This window comes from Ambystoma mexicanum, chromosome 2p (genome assembly GCF_040938575.1).
Source record: "Ambystoma mexicanum isolate Mex_15411 chromosome 2p, UKY_AmexF1_1, whole genome shotgun sequence".
Lineage (NCBI taxonomy): Eukaryota > Metazoa > Chordata > Amphibia > Caudata > Ambystomatidae > Ambystoma > Ambystoma mexicanum.
The window spans coordinates 78,642,363-78,659,504 of NC_090923.1; the positions used below are offsets into that span (position 1 = coordinate 78,642,363).

The following is a 17,142-nucleotide window of genomic DNA, read 5'->3' on the forward strand; positions in this document are numbered from 1 at the left end:
GACTCCACAGTGGCTGATAATCATCAGATTTTAGAGGCCCATCACAGAGCTGAAAGACTCTTGGGGGGGGGGGGGGGGGGGGGGGGGGGAAATTGCGATGTTGGACCTGCGCACTTCCCTGGAGGCTAAAATGGACGCAGTGGGCATAGAAGGCTCCCTGCTGAGGCAAGATGTCAGGGGTCTGGTGGAACGAACAAGCAGCCTGGAAGGTGCGGTGAAAACTAACACGGACACCAGCACTAACAGCGCAAAGGAGATCCATGTACTCAAACAGGTGGCTAACTTGGAGTCTCGAGCAGAGGAAGCAGAAGGGAGAGCGAGGAGAAACAAGATTTGCGTGGTGGGCTTGCCGGAGGGTGAGGAGGGCCAGGACCCGACAGACTACGTTGACAACCTACTCCTACGAGGAATTGGGGCTGGCAAACTCTCGCAGGGATTCGCAGTGGAGCGTGCACATAGAGCCCTTATGCGGAAGCCGAGACCAGGGGCCCCTCCCCGGGCGATAATCGCCAAAATATTGAACTACAAAGACCGCGAGAAAATACTGGAGTACTTCCGAAAAGGTGGAACAATCGAAAGGGCCTCGAGCACCATCATGGCGTATCCGGACTACACTATGTTGGTCCAGAGGCAACGGTACAGCTATATGACAATCAAAAGGAGGCTGCGTGCGGCTGGGATAAAATATATGCTTCTGTACCCCGCGAAATTGAAGGTGGTGCACAAGAGCAAAATGTATTTTTTTGACACTCCAGAAGAAGCAACGACGTAGCTGGATCTGCAGGCTGCCCGGAACAAGACACGGAAGAGACCCAAGAGGGACGCGATAAGTGACTGGGATACAGTATGCATACTGTTAAGGCGTCGAGTGAGCACCATAGGGGTACCTAGACGAAGATTAAGAACAATGGGCGTGGCTGTAGGAGGCTGATATTTTGATAAAATACCGCTGATTGTAACGGACTTGAAGGACTGGAATATAGTAGCGTGTACATATATTCAAATTGTATAGCAATGTGTAGTCAATCCGATGCGTCATAGGAGCGGCATGGCGAAAGCACCCTACCCCCCGAATTATAGTTGTAGTAGTAGATTGGCCACTAGGACGGCCTCACCCTGCGGAGCTTCGAGTACAGGCGAGAGCCAGAAAGAGATAGATGCGGGGGAACCTGAGATCCAGGGATGGAGCTGGGCAGCAGTTGTGGAGGTGTGATGTTGGGGAAGGGACGGGAGGCGGGAGGGAGGGGGAACGGGAAGTTTGGTGTGTTTTTGGTTAAAGGGAATTTGGAATGGGATGCAAGCCTATACAGATTGGATTGGAATTCAAAGTCCGACTGCACCTGTGGGAGAGGGAACGGAACTGGAACAGGCCATGGGGGACCTTAAAATACTTACATGGAACGTGCGGGGGCTCAACAGCTACTTAAAAAGGAACAAAGTTATGTTGTACCTGCGCAGGCGGAAAATAGATATTGCATTGCTGCAGATAACCCACCTTACACGAGAGAGGATGGACACGATCGCTGAGAAGTGGAAAGGGGTGTTGGTGGGCTCATCGTACTCTGCTTATGCAAGAGGAGTGCTTATTTGGGTGGCACCACATGTCCCTTTTCAGCGATTGCAAGTGGTGGTTGAGACAGACGGGAATGTTGGTTATGCTGAGGGGACTGGTGGAGAACAGGGAGGGTGAGCATTGTTAACACGTATGCCCCGAACCAGAACACAGCGGCGTACATTAGGACATTGAGTGCAAATTTGAGCGTTTGCGTAGGAAGCGGGATGATCTGGGGAGGGGACTTCAACTGCGTATTGAACCCAAGAGTGGACAGATCGGATGGGAAGATGGATAGACCGGCCCCTGCTGCCCGGGCGTTACCGACATTGCTGGATGACTTGGGTTGGAAGATGCACAGGCTCAGTTGGGTCATCTAAGACCCAAACAGTCCGGCTATCCGTGATTTCCAGGCCATCAGGGACTCCTTATCCCCCCCCCCCCCCCATTGCTACACGCTTCTTGCCATGCCATGGTTTCAGCTTCTGCCCATTTTTGCAAGTCTTTCCACCACACCTCTATCATCGGCACATGGCATGACTTCCATCCATGGCAATCCTTCTTTTTGCAAGCACATAAACCAGGTCCCTTAGTTTGCTTACATGCCTGAGCTTCTGTGGTCTGGGGAACCCCCCCAGCAGACAGGCTCACACCGTATCCACTACTATCTTGACCCCTCTTTCTTCTAGTTTCTCTTTTACTCCCCTCCAGAACCTCTCTATGATCGGGCATAACCAGAACATATGCACCACCATGCCCGCGTTCTCTTTGTCACACTTGGGGCATGCTTGCCGACCTGCATTTTCGAACCTCGATATCCTCCAAGGTGTCATATAAGCCCTGTGTGTAGCTGTATCTGTTTCAGCCTAGACACCTTCTTATGATACCCTTGCACCCGTTCCCACATCTCATCTCCCATTTGGGCCCCAACCTCAGTTTCCCAGTCCATTTTCAACTGCGCAACCTCCTTCCCCACTTTAGACATCAACATCTCATACAGTCTGGAAATCTCATGACTCCCCTCAGCTATATCATATATCACGTCTATGGTGGCGTCCAATTCTTCCTCCAGCACAGTTTCAGGCCATGTTCTCTTAATCCTCTGTACCATTCTGTGATACGTAATGTACTGGCCTTCGTGCAACCCAGCTTCTTCCCACAGCTCCTCAAAAGTAACACTAGAGCCCCCCTGCCAAATATCCCCCTTCGTTGCCACCCCAGCCGGTTCCCAGTGGGTCCGGAGTATCAGTCGCAGCTGAGCGTCTGCCCCTGTAAATACAACCAACGGTATCTGCGGTGAGCATGGGGACGGGTCCCCCATCATTTGACATGCCCTGCGCCACACCTTCCACCCTAGTAGCATCATTTTAGGGTGCCCCACCATTTCCGCCATGGGTGCCCACATAACTTCTTTCAAATAAAAAGGTGCACAATCACGCCCAACCAGCCTAAGTTCAGAGGTCTCTTCATCAGAGAGCCATTTGGCAACATACTGCAACTGTCTCGCGACATAGTATGCCTCATAGTTGGGCAGCTTTATTCCCCTTTGTGATGGAAGTTCTGAAGCTTCCATAACGCCACTCTGTTTCGCCTGCCATGCCACAGAAAGTCCCTACACATGCTATTCAGTTTGGTGAAGAACCCTTTAGGAATCGGTATATTCCCGAAGTAATGTAGGAGCCTCGGCAGACCACCATCTTTAGCATTGCTCCCCGCCCCATCATCGCCAAAGGCAGCTTTGCCCAAAACCGCATACATTTCTCAAATTTTGGATTGCCTTTTCTGTATTACACCTATGCCCTCCCCAACGGTGTGATATGTCTATACCCAGGTACCGAAAAGTACTAACCGCCCACGGTGCCTGTAAAACCGGTAACCTCTCCGCTGGAACCCCTATATACCCCCCCAATGGGAACAGGCTAGACTTCTGGGGGTTCACCGATATGCCGGATAGCACAGCATATCTCCCAGGCACTTCCAAAATGTACTGGAGGTTTTCCTCTGGAAACGGCACATACAGCAGCATGTCGTCCGCATATAGGGAGATCAAATGCCGCTCCCCGTTCACCTCGATGCCTATGGTGTCATATTGTTGCCTCAGATAGATCGCAAGAGGTTCCAGGGCCAGTATGTAGAGCATAGGAGACCATGGGCATCCTTGTCTAGTACCCCTACTAAGCTGCCACCTCTCTGATATCACAGATCCTGTCTTAACTCTAGCCAGCGGTTCACTATACAAAATCTTCACCCACCTTACATAGCCAGGCCCTAACCCGTAGTGTTTCAGGGCCGCCATCAGTAGCCACGGCCACTTGACGGAGTCAAAGGCCTTGATCGCATCCAAGGACACGATTGCCATTTCCTCATCACTTCCTCTGCCAAACTCAATGATCCTCTGGAGTCGCCTATGATTATTGGTGATGTTTCTATATATACCTTATAAAATTCGCTTGGGAGCCCATCTGTCCCCGGGGTCTTAGTAGTAGGCAACTGCCTCACCACCTCCCCCAGTTCTTCCAGGGTAATCGGGGTGTCCAATTCCTCTTTCTTCCTCGCTTATCTTGGGCAGCCCCATATCATCAAGCGTTTCCTCTATCATTACATGGCTACTTTCCCCATCTTCCCCGTATAACACTTTATAATAATCCACAAACGCTTGATTAACTCCCTCCTGGGTGTCCTCTACGCTACCATCTTCCCTCTCTATAGTTCTAATTGTGGCTCTGGGGGTCTCGCTTTTATATAACCACGCCAAAAGTCTCCCCGGTGTATCACCTCCCGCATGCTGTCTCTATGTACTTTTTATAATTAAGGTTACACAACCTCTCCCAGTATTCCGCACATTTTTGCTGTAGCTTAAGTATCAAATCTAGCTTCTCCGCTGTATCATCACCGGCTTTTAAGGCCTCTTCCAATTTTGTTTCCGTCTCCCTCAGTTCAGCCGAAACCCCACCCTGTAGGCCCTTGGATTTCGCCATGGCCGCCCCCCTCATGACAACTTTAAAGGCCTCCCATAGTGTCCCCGCCGAGTCCACATTGGTTTCAAAATAGTTTACTATCTCCTCCCGCAAATCCTCTCTCAATGCCTCTGCTCGTAGGTGCCAAGTCGGGATCCTCGCCCTCGGGGGCAGTATTGCCACGCAAGAATCAGGGGCGAGTGGTCCGAGAGGACCCTGGCCCTATACTCTGTGTGCAATCTCCGCTATCATTTCATGTGATGCGAAGACATAGTCCAGCCTCGTTGATAACTGCTGTGGGGCAGAATAATGCAAATATTGCCTTTTCCCCAGGGTGCCACACTCTCCATGCATCTTCCAACCCAAAGTCATCAAGCAGTGTCTGTAGTGCTCTGGCTGCAGGGGGCGGTCTATCCAGTTTCCCGTCCGATCCATCCACCCTCGGGTTCAATATGCAGTTGAAGTCCCCTCCCCAGATCACCGCGCTTCCCACACACACATGCTCGCACTCCGTGTCCTAATGTACACCGCTGTGTTCTGGTTCGGGGCGTACGTGTTAACAATACTTATCTCCCTGTTCTCCACCAATCCCCTCAGCATAACCATCCTCCCGTCTGTCTCAGCCACCACTTGCAACCGCTGAAACGGGACATGTGGTGCCACCCATATAAGTACTCCTCTTGCGTAGGCCGAGTACAATGAGCCCACCAACACCCCCTTCCACATTCCCGCAATCATGTCCATCCTCTCACGTGTAAGGTGGGTTTCTTGCAACAATGCAATATCTATTTTCTGCCTGGCAGATACAGCATAACCTTGTTCCTTTTTAAATAGCTATTAAGCCCCCGCACATTCCATGTGAGTATTTTAAGGTCCCCCATGGCCTGGTATGATCCCATGCCCTCCCCTCCAGGTGCAGTTTAACTTTGAGTTCCAATCCAATCTATACAGGCTCGCATCCCATTCTAAATCCCCTTTAACCAATAACACACCAAACTTCCCGCTACCTCTCCCCCCGCCTCCCATCCCTTCCACAACACCCTCCCCCCACCCCCAACTGTTGCCCAGCTCCATCCCTGGATCTCAGGCTCCCCCGCATTTAGCTCTTTCTGGCTCTCGCCTGTACTCAAAGCTCCGCAGGGTGAGGCCGCCCTAGTGGCCAACCTACTACAACTATAATTCGGGGGGTAGGGTGCTTACGCCCTGCCGCTCCAATAGCACATCGAATAACCACACATTGCTATACAGTTTAAATATATGTAACCGCCACTATATTCCAGTCCAAGTCTCTCACAATCAGCAATATGTTATCGAATATCAGCCTCCTGCAGCTAGGCCCATCGTTCTCAGCCTTCGCCTAGGCGCCATTGGGATGTTCGCTCGCTGCCATAACAGTATGCATACCATATCTGAGTCACTTATCACGTCCATCTTGCGTCTCTTCCGTGTCTTGATCCGGGCAGCCCTGCATACCCAGCCATGTTGTTGCTTCTTCCGGAGTGCCAAAATGCATTTTGCTCTTATGCACGACCTTCAATTTCGCAGGGTACAGCAGCATATATTTTATCCCAGCCGCCCGCAGCCTCCTTTTGATGGTTACATAGCTGTACCGCTGCCTTTGGACCAGCATAGTATAATCCGGGTATGCTGTGATAGTGCTCGAGGCCCTCTCAATTGTTCCGCCTTTCCGAAAATACTCCAGTATTTTCTCGCTGTCTTTGTAGTTCAGTATTTTGGCGATTATCACTCGTGGAGGGGCACCTGGTCTCGGGTTCCTCATGAGGGCTCTATGCGCGCTCCACCACAAATCCCTGCGAGTGTGTACCGGCCCCGATTCCTTGTAGGAGTAAGTTCTCAATGTAATCAGTCGGGTCCTGGCCCTCCTCACCTTCCGGCAAACCTACCACGCTGAATATTGTTTCTCCTCGCTCTCCCTTCTGCTTCTTCTGCTCGAGACTCCAAGTTGGCCACCTGTTGCTCAAGGACATGTTGTTGTTGTGTCCGTGTTAGATTTCACCGCGCCCTTCAGTCTGCTTGTGCTTCCCATCAGACCCCTGACATCTTGTCTCACCAGGGAGACTTCGATGCCCACTGCTTCAATTCTAGCCTCCAGGGAAGTGCGTAGGTCCAACATCGCAACCCCCCAAGATTCCTTCAGCTCCGTAATGGCTTCTAAAATGTAATGATTATCAGCCGCTGTGGCGCCCTCAGCCTGTGCCATCGGGCCTTTGGTTGCGATGGCCGCAGGAGACTGTTGTGTTTTCGCAAAAATATCCATTGTGGGTTGTTTGTTCTTATTCTTACCCACGGCCCCTCGCGCCATCATTTTCCGGCCTTCGTTGGGTCTCCCTATTATGATTCAGCGTCCGAGTGTCTCCCCAACTGTAATTTCCGCTCTTTACCGACTGTTGTGGTGATCTCCAAGCAGTCGCAACATCCACATCCTCTCACCGCTGCTAGTTGCTCATCCATGCCGAGCGAGCGCTTCTCGTGCTTGTTGTGGTGCGGCCTGCATTTTCACACCTCTGCTGCCCTCGGGCCCCTGCCGTCCGGGCCAGCACCCAAGCCTTCACGACCCAAGGCCCACAGCCCCCAGGGGTTTTGCTCCGTCTTCACTTTGCCATTGTCGTTCTTTTCCCGTGGCCGCCGCCTCTATTCGTCCTCTTCGGGTGCCCTAGTTTTGTTTCCTTTGTTGTTGGCCATCTTGTGTGACAATGGACCGAACAGCCGCCGTTATTCGTCGAGCAATTCCTCCAGACACCCGCTTACGATTCTCTCGATCTTTATGCAATGAGCAGAGCATACATTCCCGTGCGTGTGTGATCAATTCTGGAAACAATGGCGCACTTTCAAAGGTAGTTTTCACGGATCATCTGTCGGATCCTCCAGAGCTACACGGGAAGCACGTCCTACTCCATGGCTGCTCAGGCCACACCCCCACCGGGCTGTGAATAGTTCATTTTTTTTCCTTCCAATGGGAGATGAGATCCGTGACAAAAATGGCTGCTATAAAAAAAAGAAAAGGAACTAGGTCCCTTTTTGGATGACGGCGGCCATGGAAAACCTGTTCCAAAATGGCCACCATCATCCAAAAAGGGACCTAGCCTCTTTATATTTTAATGGTGGTGGCCATTTTGTTTTGGTTTTTCTCGAACCGCCGCAGGCATTGATTGCAGAATCGCACCCGGGAAAGGCAGAGTCTGATTGGTTAGACCGCCTTTCCCTAGTGCAAATATTACAGATTCCTTCACCTAGAGTTAAGAGTAGGGTGTTGCTTAGACTGCAGTTCTTTAGAAGGGTGTTTTGCATTCAAGGGGACTCTGTTTGTAGGCAAATATGGTCTTGTGCGTGAGAGATGGGGCGGGGGCTATGCATGGATGTGAAGTACATTTTGAAACTATCTAGGTGTGGTTTTATGAATCTGTTTATATATTCTGCTTTAGGCTTAAGTCCTGTTTGTCCTTAATGTAATTGTTGACACCTTCTCCACAGCAGAATGCCTGCACCTCTCCCAAACAACCCTATTGGGGCCAGTCTCGGTCATCAGCAAGCACATTACTCAAAAAAGCGATCACCTAGTCACTAGCCCTTTCTGTTGTCGTCCTTAATTTCAACATTAGTGGAATTTTGGTTTCAATCCTGTGGGCCCCAGACGCCTGCTTCTATCGAACGACTCCGTCCCAATGCACGCAAAATTCCTGCATGCTGGGCCTACTCCTAAAGAAATCTTCTTGTGTCAGCATGGAAAGTGCTTTTGAGACACTCATGATACACCCACAAAGTGACAGCACAAAAACCAAATTTACAACATTTTAGTTTGTGCCGATCAATCCACAGCCTTGCTATTTGGGTGAAGTGCAACCCCATGTAAAGCATGTAAGACCAAATATATTTCTATAGGATTCTGCCCACAGACATTTCATTGTCCGGGAACCATGATGCACACTGACCCAAGGTAGATAGAGCCATCTTGGCTAGTAATCAAACCTATCCATGGGCATTCAATTTTATCGCTTTGTCGCACAATACAGATGATCTAATCTCTAATTCCACTTGAGACGCCAACTTCAAATGTGAGTCTTGAGACTACTAATCGACAAAACCCTTTTGCACATGTAGGTTTCAGAGCTTTATAAATGCTGAATTAAACAAAAGTGCATGCAAGCTAATGTTGAGCTATTTTAGGAGGCAACTTATCAATATTGAACAGAAGATGATTAAAAAAAGAACATTCTTCCAAACCCGTAACTCTGTGATCTTGGTCTGAGGGACACTGTACTGTGCAGTGCTTATACCCTAGTCATTGTGGACCGTCGGCTGTATTATCTAGAAGGCCACTGTATGATTCCAGAAGCTCTTCGGGCTGGATTACCCCGTTCCTTCTGTGATTATCCCACATTTCTACCTTGGTTGGTCATTGAACTTTTTTTGATCTCTTGCTCTATTTTCACCTCGTCTCTTCGTCTCTCCACCGTCCTTGTTACTATTTCATGATCTCATATTCTGATCTTTAGTCTTCCTGTTTTATTTCTCCCCATCCCCCAGCCCTCCTCTCTTTTCCCTTGCACACTCTTGTCAATTTCTTATTTCTTCTCATTTCTTTCTCTTGCAATGCTTCTTTTGTATTCTGCTTTCTCACTATTTCTCGTCTTTCTCTCGCTCGTCACTAGTTGGGCTTTGTTTCTCTAGTACTCTATAAATGTCCTTCTTGCCACCGTACACATCACTGTGAATTCTTCAGATTTATTCCCCGCCTCGTTATGTCAGTTTCTCTTTTGTCTTCCTGCTGTTTCAATATTTAACTTTTGTCTCCTTTATTATTTTTCTTTCACTTTGCCCCATCCCCTTTCATTATTTGTCTTTGCTTTCTCACTTTTCTGTTTTTCTCTTAATTTTTACATGCCTTTTGCTTCCTTTCCCTCTGAATCGCTCCTTCTGCCTCATTGTCACATTCTATTGTTTACTACACTTTATCTTCTCGGTGTTGTCTCTTCTACTCGCTGTTCTTTTTAATCCTACCCCTTTTTATTCTCCTTAGGGACGCGTACATACTGGCAGCCATTAACAGCTCCACCAGCTTCTTTGCCGGATTCGTTGTGTTCTCTGTTCTTGGCTTCATGGCGTCTGAGCAGGGAGTGGACATTTCAAAGGTGGCGGAATCCGGTAAGTTCTTGTCACTACGTTTGCAAACTATTTGTAGCCGAATCTGGGCCCAATCTGTAGCACTATTACCACTTTGGATATTTTAAGATTGCAAATTAGACTAGTCTCTTAGGATATCAGTATATTTTCTTTGGCCTATTTGCCCTAAAATGTCTGGGGAGGGTGGGGGGGCTGGGAGTGTCTGGAAATGTTTAGGGCAGAGTATTTTATCTCCATTGTCACCGGTCCGGGGAATTTCTATATCCTTCCTCAGGTTTGCCAACCTATAAAATGTATTTTTTTTATTCAGGTCAGTTTAATACTATTTATTTATTACATACAGATGTATTACATAAATGTATTTATTATTTATTGTATACATTTTTATACCTTGTACCTCCTCCTCTTTGGCCGTCAGTGGTACAGGTCCCTGGCAGTGTTGTGTATTGTGGTGCACTAAGGGGGGGGGTCTCCCTCCTATATTCTGTGCAGGGTTGTGGGTTGTCATCAGAGCTATTTTAGAGGTGATGCCTCCTCCAAAGCCCCCCTCTGTCCCCTGTCCACCCTGTGTCCTGTGTAATGAATTCCTACACCACTTTGTCCTCTGGCATAATCTGGTGTGCCGTCGCCACCAACCTTACTGGGTCCCTTGAAAGATGGGCACGGGGGTGGGATCTCTTCCCTGTGCCTTTGAGCTACGTGACAACTGTGGTTTATCTGTTTTATCACCAGTCTTTCCCCTTCCACTCTTATGTCCTCTGTCTGTGGTTCAACCTAGGATGCTCCCATCTCTCTTGTTGGCCCCCGTTAAGGCTCTCATGGGACCCTGGGTCTCCCTCCTACTCGGAAGTTTCTCCATCTCCCTGCACTTGTTGTCATACGTTTTAGTCCTCTGTCTTGTGATATGTGCGTCCATTCCGAGCGGTTTGGGTGTTGTTCATTCGTTTTAGTCCGGGTCTGAGTTAAAGAGCAATTTTTTCCCAAATTTTAGATGGTCCTCCATGTTTCATATATTTGTTGGGAGGGAGTTCCACATTTTTGCGGCCAGGCAGGAGAATGCTGATCCACCAAGTTCTTTCCTTGTTTATGGTTTAGGTTCCAGGCGGATGTCGTTTCTGGATCCGAGTGTTCTGGAGGGCTGGTAAATGGTGATTTTCTTGTGTTGGAATTCTGCTCCTTGGCCATGGATTGCTCTGTGTGTTATGCACATTCTTTGAATGTGATTAGTTTTTTGACTGGAAGCCAATGTAGCATCTTTAGGGCAGGAGTGATGCAGTCTCTTTGTGAGAGTTTGAGGAGAAGTCTAGCCGCTGCGTTCTGTATACGTTGTGGTTTCTTCAGTACATAATCCGGCATTCCGAGAAATAGGCTGTTGGTGTAGTCTATCCTGGACATGATGAGGGAAATGATGGCTAGTGTTATGTGCATAAAGGATAGGAATGGTAGGATCGTTTTGATTGTATGTAAGTGGAGTACGCATTTCTTGATTATTGTGTTTACTTGCGATTCTAGTGTTAGCTCGTTGTCCATTAGGATTCAAAGGTTTTTGGCTATTTTTGATGGTGTGGGCGCTGTTCCTAGTTCTGTGAGCCATCAGATGTATTGTTTGCTTCCCTGGTTTTTGGATATGATCATGATTTCTGACTTGCTCAGGTTGAGTTTACGGCTGTTTGTGTTCATCCAATCGTAGAGTTCTTTCAGCCCAGGGACCTTTACGGCGTAACCCAACGGCCACATTTTGTGTCCTGGTGTCAAACAAACTAGAACTGTTTTAGAATGGCAGCACAAGAGATGGAGGCAGGGCAGGAAGTATCAAGCTAGTCTGCGCAGGAGTTTCTTTTACAGTCGTTGCAGAAGATGGGGCGGAGGGGACCATGCAGGAGACATGCTAACCCCAATATGGACACAGACACACACTAAAAGAGAAACCTATTGCATATCTGTCTAGTGCAGGATGGAAATAGGTTGATCACTTTTGGTTCTTAGTTGGCACTTTGGCCCTACAATGGCCCCTAAGTGGAACTTTAGTGCCATAGAGTGAAGCTACATAGTACTATCAGTAGATGACGCGTAGGATTGTGCGTTGGGCAGCGCCAGCTTCTAGTGACGTATGGCAGTGAGACAAAAATATTAGAGGGTAATTCATCAAAAAAGAGAGTATGAGAAGGTAATGTGAGTCAACACCATGGTGGTGGGAGAATCTGGCAAAGAGTTTGCCATGCAAGAGGAAATAAAAAGTCAAAGAACAGACCAAGGACTAACCCTTATTAGAGCCCTGGACAGGTTTAATGACCTTTTTTCTATTGGTTCATTTGGGCGCTATATAAGCAGGTATGGCTCATAGTTTTCATATAGCCCACAAATTGCAACTTTGCTTTACTTTTTCACAAAGCTTAACACTAACGGTGCTTCACCCCTCCCCCAATAGTGGATTAAGTGAAATTACATGTTCCTCCAAATACTGTCCTATTTTCGTATGTTATTTAAATTTGTGAAAATAATTATTTACTATAAATGAGCATTACTTATATTTCTGTCATGTTATTTTTAAACTTAAATATTCCACATGGCATTTTGAAGTCTCCCCCAAAAAACCATATCATAATAAAAAAAAAAAAAATATATAGGATGTTATGGTTCCAAGTAAAACCGAAAAACCCCTGAAATTCGCCAGTTATGGTAAGCTAAGCAACCATAACTCGCGCCACCACTGTGCATTGCTAAGACTAACACCCAGGACATCAAAGATGACATCACAAATGTCATTGATGACATCACTGATGACATCACATGTCTGGCTCCCCCTTTTTTCCTTTATTGCGATATCTTGGCCACATGGTTTCCTTCAGTAACAGTCAGGAATTAAAAATTGAAAAGGTACTCTATTTGTAGACTTATCCTCCAAGTATGTTCTTACAGTAATTCCCTTAGGGCCCAGTCAATTCATATGATACATATGCATAGGGTATGCATATGCATAGGGTAATTGGCACCTTTGAAATAGAGCAGACATTTCTCTGCACACACGTAATCAGTTAGACTATGAACACTTTCTGCTACTACTGCGTTTTTTTCCTTACAAATATGAGTATATACAAGGACTTTGAAGTATGTGTTGTCTCTTTGTGTTTTGTCTATAATAATGCAATTATGTAGTAAGTGGTTTTTATTATCTACTTATCACCTGTTTCACAGTATGCAAAAGTCTAATAAGAAAGCAGTTATCATTTCATTATTCTACATGGCAAGCTTATGAATATTGCACCTCCATCATGTATGCTGCACACAATGCCCATGTTTCTACATGAGTAGCTTAGTATACTGGATAGAACTTCATAATAGAATGCTATTTATATCAATGCATTGCTTAATGGATGTACTAATTATCACTTGATATGTATTCCAACATTTCTTGCCACTTTTTGGTCAACATTATAATGAGAATACCTTCTACAGAGTTTTCATGAAAAGTAAATGTACATGTGATGTCATCAGTGATGTCCTGGGTGTTAGTCTTAGAAATGCACGGTGGTGGCGCGAGTTAAGGTTGCTTAGCTTACCATAACTGGCGAATTTCAGGGGTTTTTCGGTTTTACTTGGAACCATAACGTCCCTTTAACAAAGTTGTTTCATTGAATTTCATAGGATTTTATTAGTGCAACGTAACCATAACGTCGTTTTCAATAGATGAAGACCACTAGCATCCTAGGTCCTCAAAGTGGGAACCCCGGGTGGTAAAAAAAAAGATTTTTCTTGTAGGAAGGAAAATCTTTTACCAAGATGGCCACGATGGAAAGGGAAGGCGGGGTGTATAAAGAGAACACAACAGGGCATCAGCGGGGGGTGTGGGGATCAAGAGGTCAACAAGGGGCATCATAGGAGGGGGGGACAAGAGGAGGACACGGGGCTTGAGCGGGGGGTGGGGGGGGGAAAAGGAGAGAGACACGGGCCATGAGCAGGGGTTTGGGGGGGGAACAGGGGAGATACGGGACATGAGCGGGGGGCAGGGGGGTACGGGAGGGAGACACGGGGCATGAGCGGGGGGAGGGGGGAAACGGGAGACATGGGGCATGAGCGGGGGGTGGGGGAAAAGGAGGAAGACACGGGGCATGAGCGGGGGTTGGGGGAGAACAGGAGGGAGACACGGGGCATGAGCGGGGGGTGGGGGAAGAGGGGAGACACGGGGCATGAGCGGGGGGTGGGGGGGGAAGGAGGGAGACACGGGCATGAGCGGGGGGAACAGGGGAGACACGGGGCATGAGCGGGGGTGAGGGGGGAAGGGAGGGAGACACTCTGCATGAGCAGGGGGTGTGGGGAAAAGGACGGAGACACGGGCATGAGCGGGGGCTGGGGAGAAAAGGAGGGAGACGTGGGGCATGAGTGGGGGTTGGGGAACATGAGGAAGACACGGGGCATGAGCAGGGGGGGCACAGGAGGGAGACGTGGGGCATGAGTGGGGGGTTGGGGGGAACAGGAGGAAGACACGGGGCATGAGCAGGGGGTGGGGGGGAACAAGAGAGACACGGGCCATGAGCGGGGGGGTGGGGGGAACAGGAGGGAGTCACGGGGCATGAGCGGGGGTCGGGGGGGGGAGGATGGAGACACGGGGCATGAGCGGGGGGGGAACAGGGGAGACATGGGGCGGGGTGGGGGGAAAGGAGGGAGACATGGGGCATGAGCAGGGGGTGGGCGGGAACAGGGGAGACACGGGGCATGAGCGGGGGTGGGGGGAACAGGAGGGAGACACGGGGCATGAGCGGCGGTGGGGGGGAACAGGGGAGACACGGGGCATGAGCGGGGGGTGGGGGTGGGGGGAAAAGGCAGGAGACACAGGGCATGAACGGGGGTGAGGGGGAAAGGAGGGAGACACGGGCCATGACACGGGGCATGAGCTGGAGGTGGGGGGGAACGGGAGACAGACACGGGGCATGAGCAGGGGGTGGGGGAGAACGGGAGGAAGACACGGGGCATGAGCGGGGGTGGGCGGTAACGGGGGAGATACTGGGCATGAGCGGGGGCTGGGGGAATGGGAGGGAGACACGGGCATGAGCAGGTGGTGGGGGGAACAGGAGGGAGAGACGGGGCATGAGCGGGGGTGGGGGGTACAGAAGGGAGACATGGGGCATGAGCGGGGGTGGGGGGAACAGGAGGTAGACACGGGGCATGAGCGGGTGGTGGGGGGGAACAGGGGAGACACGGGGCATGAGTGGTTGGTGGGGGGAACGGGAGGGAGACACGGGGCATGAGCGGGGGGTGGGGGGAACAGGGTGGAGACACGGGGCATGAGCGGGGGTGGGGGGAACAGGGGAGAGACACGGGGCATGAGCGGGGGTGGGGGGAACAGGGGGGAGACATGGGGCATGAGCGGGGGTGGGGGGAACAGGGGGGAGACACGGGGCATGAGCGGGGGGTGGGGGGAACAGGAGGGAGACACGGGGCATGAGCGGCGGTGGGGGGGAACAGGGGACACGGGGCATGAGCGGGGGTGGGGGGGGAACAGGAGGGAGAGATGGGGCATGAGCGGGGGGTTGGGGGGGAACGGGGGAGACACTGGGCATGAGCAGGGGGTGGGGGGTACAGAAGGGAAACACGGGGCATGAGCGGGGGGTGGGGGAATGGGAGGGAGACACGGGCATGAGCAGGTGGTGGGGGGAACAGGAGGGAGAGACGGGGCATGAGCGGGGGTGGGGGGTACAGAAGGGAGACATGGGGCATGAGCGGGGGTGGGGGGAACAGGAGGTAGACACGGGGCATGAGCGGGTGGTGGGGGGGAACAGGTGAGACACGGGGCATGAGTGGGGGGTGGGGGGAACGGGAGGGAGACACAGGGCATGAGCGGGGGGTGGGGGGAACAGGGTGGAGACACGGGGCATGAGCGGGGGTGGGGGGGAACAGGGGAGAGACACGGGGCATGAGCGGGGGTGGGGGGAACAGGGGGGAGACACGGGGCATGAGCGGGGGTGGGGGAACAGGGGGGGAGACACGGGGCATGAGCGGGGGGTGGGGGGAACAGGAGGGAGACACGGGGCATGAGCGGCGGTGGGGGGAACAGGGGACACGGGGCATGAGCGGGGGTGGGGGGGAACAGGAGGGAGAGATGGGGCATGAGCGGGGGGTTGGGGGGGAACGGGGGAGACACTGGGCATGAGCAGGGGGTGGGGGGTACAGGAGGGAGACACGGGGCATGAGCGGGGGGTAGGGGGGAACGGGAGGGAGACACGGGGCATGAGAGGGTGATGGGGGGGAACAGGGGAGACACAGGGCATGAGTGGGGGGGAGACACGGGGCATGAGCAGGGGGTGGGGGGAAAGGAGGGAGACACGGGGCATGAGCGGTGGTGGGGGGGTGGGGGGAAAGGAGGGAGACACGGGGCACGAGCGGTGGTGGGGGGTGGGGGGAAAGGAGGGAGACACGGGGCATGAACGGGGGTGGGGGGGAAAGGAGGAAGACACGGGGCATGAGCGGGGGTGGGGGGAACAGGGGAGACACGGGGCATGGGTGGGGGGAACAGGAGGGAGACACGGGGCATGAGCGGGGAACAGGGGAGACACGGGGCATGAGAGGGGGGTGGGGGAGAACGGGAGGAAGACACGGGGCATGAGCGGGGGTGGGGGGGAACGGGGGAGATACTGGGCATGAGCGGGGCGGGGGGAATGGGAGGGAGACACGGGCATGAGCGGGGGGTGGGGGGGGAACAGGAGGGAGACACGGGGCATGAGCGGGGAACAGGGGAGACACGGGGCATGAGAGGGGTGTGGGGGGAAAAGGAGGGAGACACGGGCATGAGCAGGGGATGGGGGAACGTCAGCTAGACACGGGTCATGGGCGGGGGGTGGGGGGAAAAGGAGGGAGACACGAGGCAGGACCCGGGGGTGGGGGGGAACATCAGGTAGACACGGGGCATGAGCTGGAGGTGGGGGGGAACGGGAGGGAGACACAGGGCATGAGCAGGGGGTGGGGGAGAACGGGAGGAAGACACGGGGCATGAGCGGGGGTGGGGGGGTAACGGGGGAGATACTGGGCATGAGCGGGGGCTAGGGGAATGGGAGGGAGACACAGGCATGAGCAGGTGGTGGGGGGAACAGGAGGGAGAGACGGGGCGGGGGGTGGGGGGTACAGAAGGGAGACATCGGGCATGAGCGGGGGTGGGGGGAACAGGAGGTAGACACAGGGCATGAGCGGGGTTGGGGGGGAACTGGAGGGAGACACGGGGCATGAGCGGGGTTGGGGGGAACTGGAGAGACACGGGGCATGAGCGGGGGGTGGGGGGAAAAGGAGTGAGACACTGGGCATGAGCGGGGGTGGGAGGGAAAAGGAGGGAGACACGGGGCATGAGTGGGGGGGGTGGGGAGGAACAGGGACACAGGGCATGAGCGGGGGTGGGGGGGAACGGGAGGGAGACACGGGGCATGAGCAGGGGGTGGGGGAAAAAGAGGGAGACACGGGGCATGAGTGGGGGGTGGGGGAGAACGGGAGTAAGACACGGAGCAT

General features: G+C 52.0%; 1 protein-coding gene across 2 annotated transcripts in view; it reads left to right on the top strand.

Moving 5' to 3' along the window:
• LOC138566228 (sodium- and chloride-dependent creatine transporter 1-like) overlaps positions 1 to 17,142 on the top strand; it is a 358,699-nt gene that overhangs the window by 253,250 nt on the left and 88,307 nt on the right. For both annotated transcript variants that reach the window (XM_069643293.1, XM_069643292.1), the window contains exon 8: positions 9,548 to 9,672. In XM_069643293.1, coding sequence (XP_069499394.1) covers positions 9,548 to 9,672 — 125 coding nt within the window. The remainder of the gene's footprint in view (positions 1 to 9,547; positions 9,673 to 17,142) is intronic.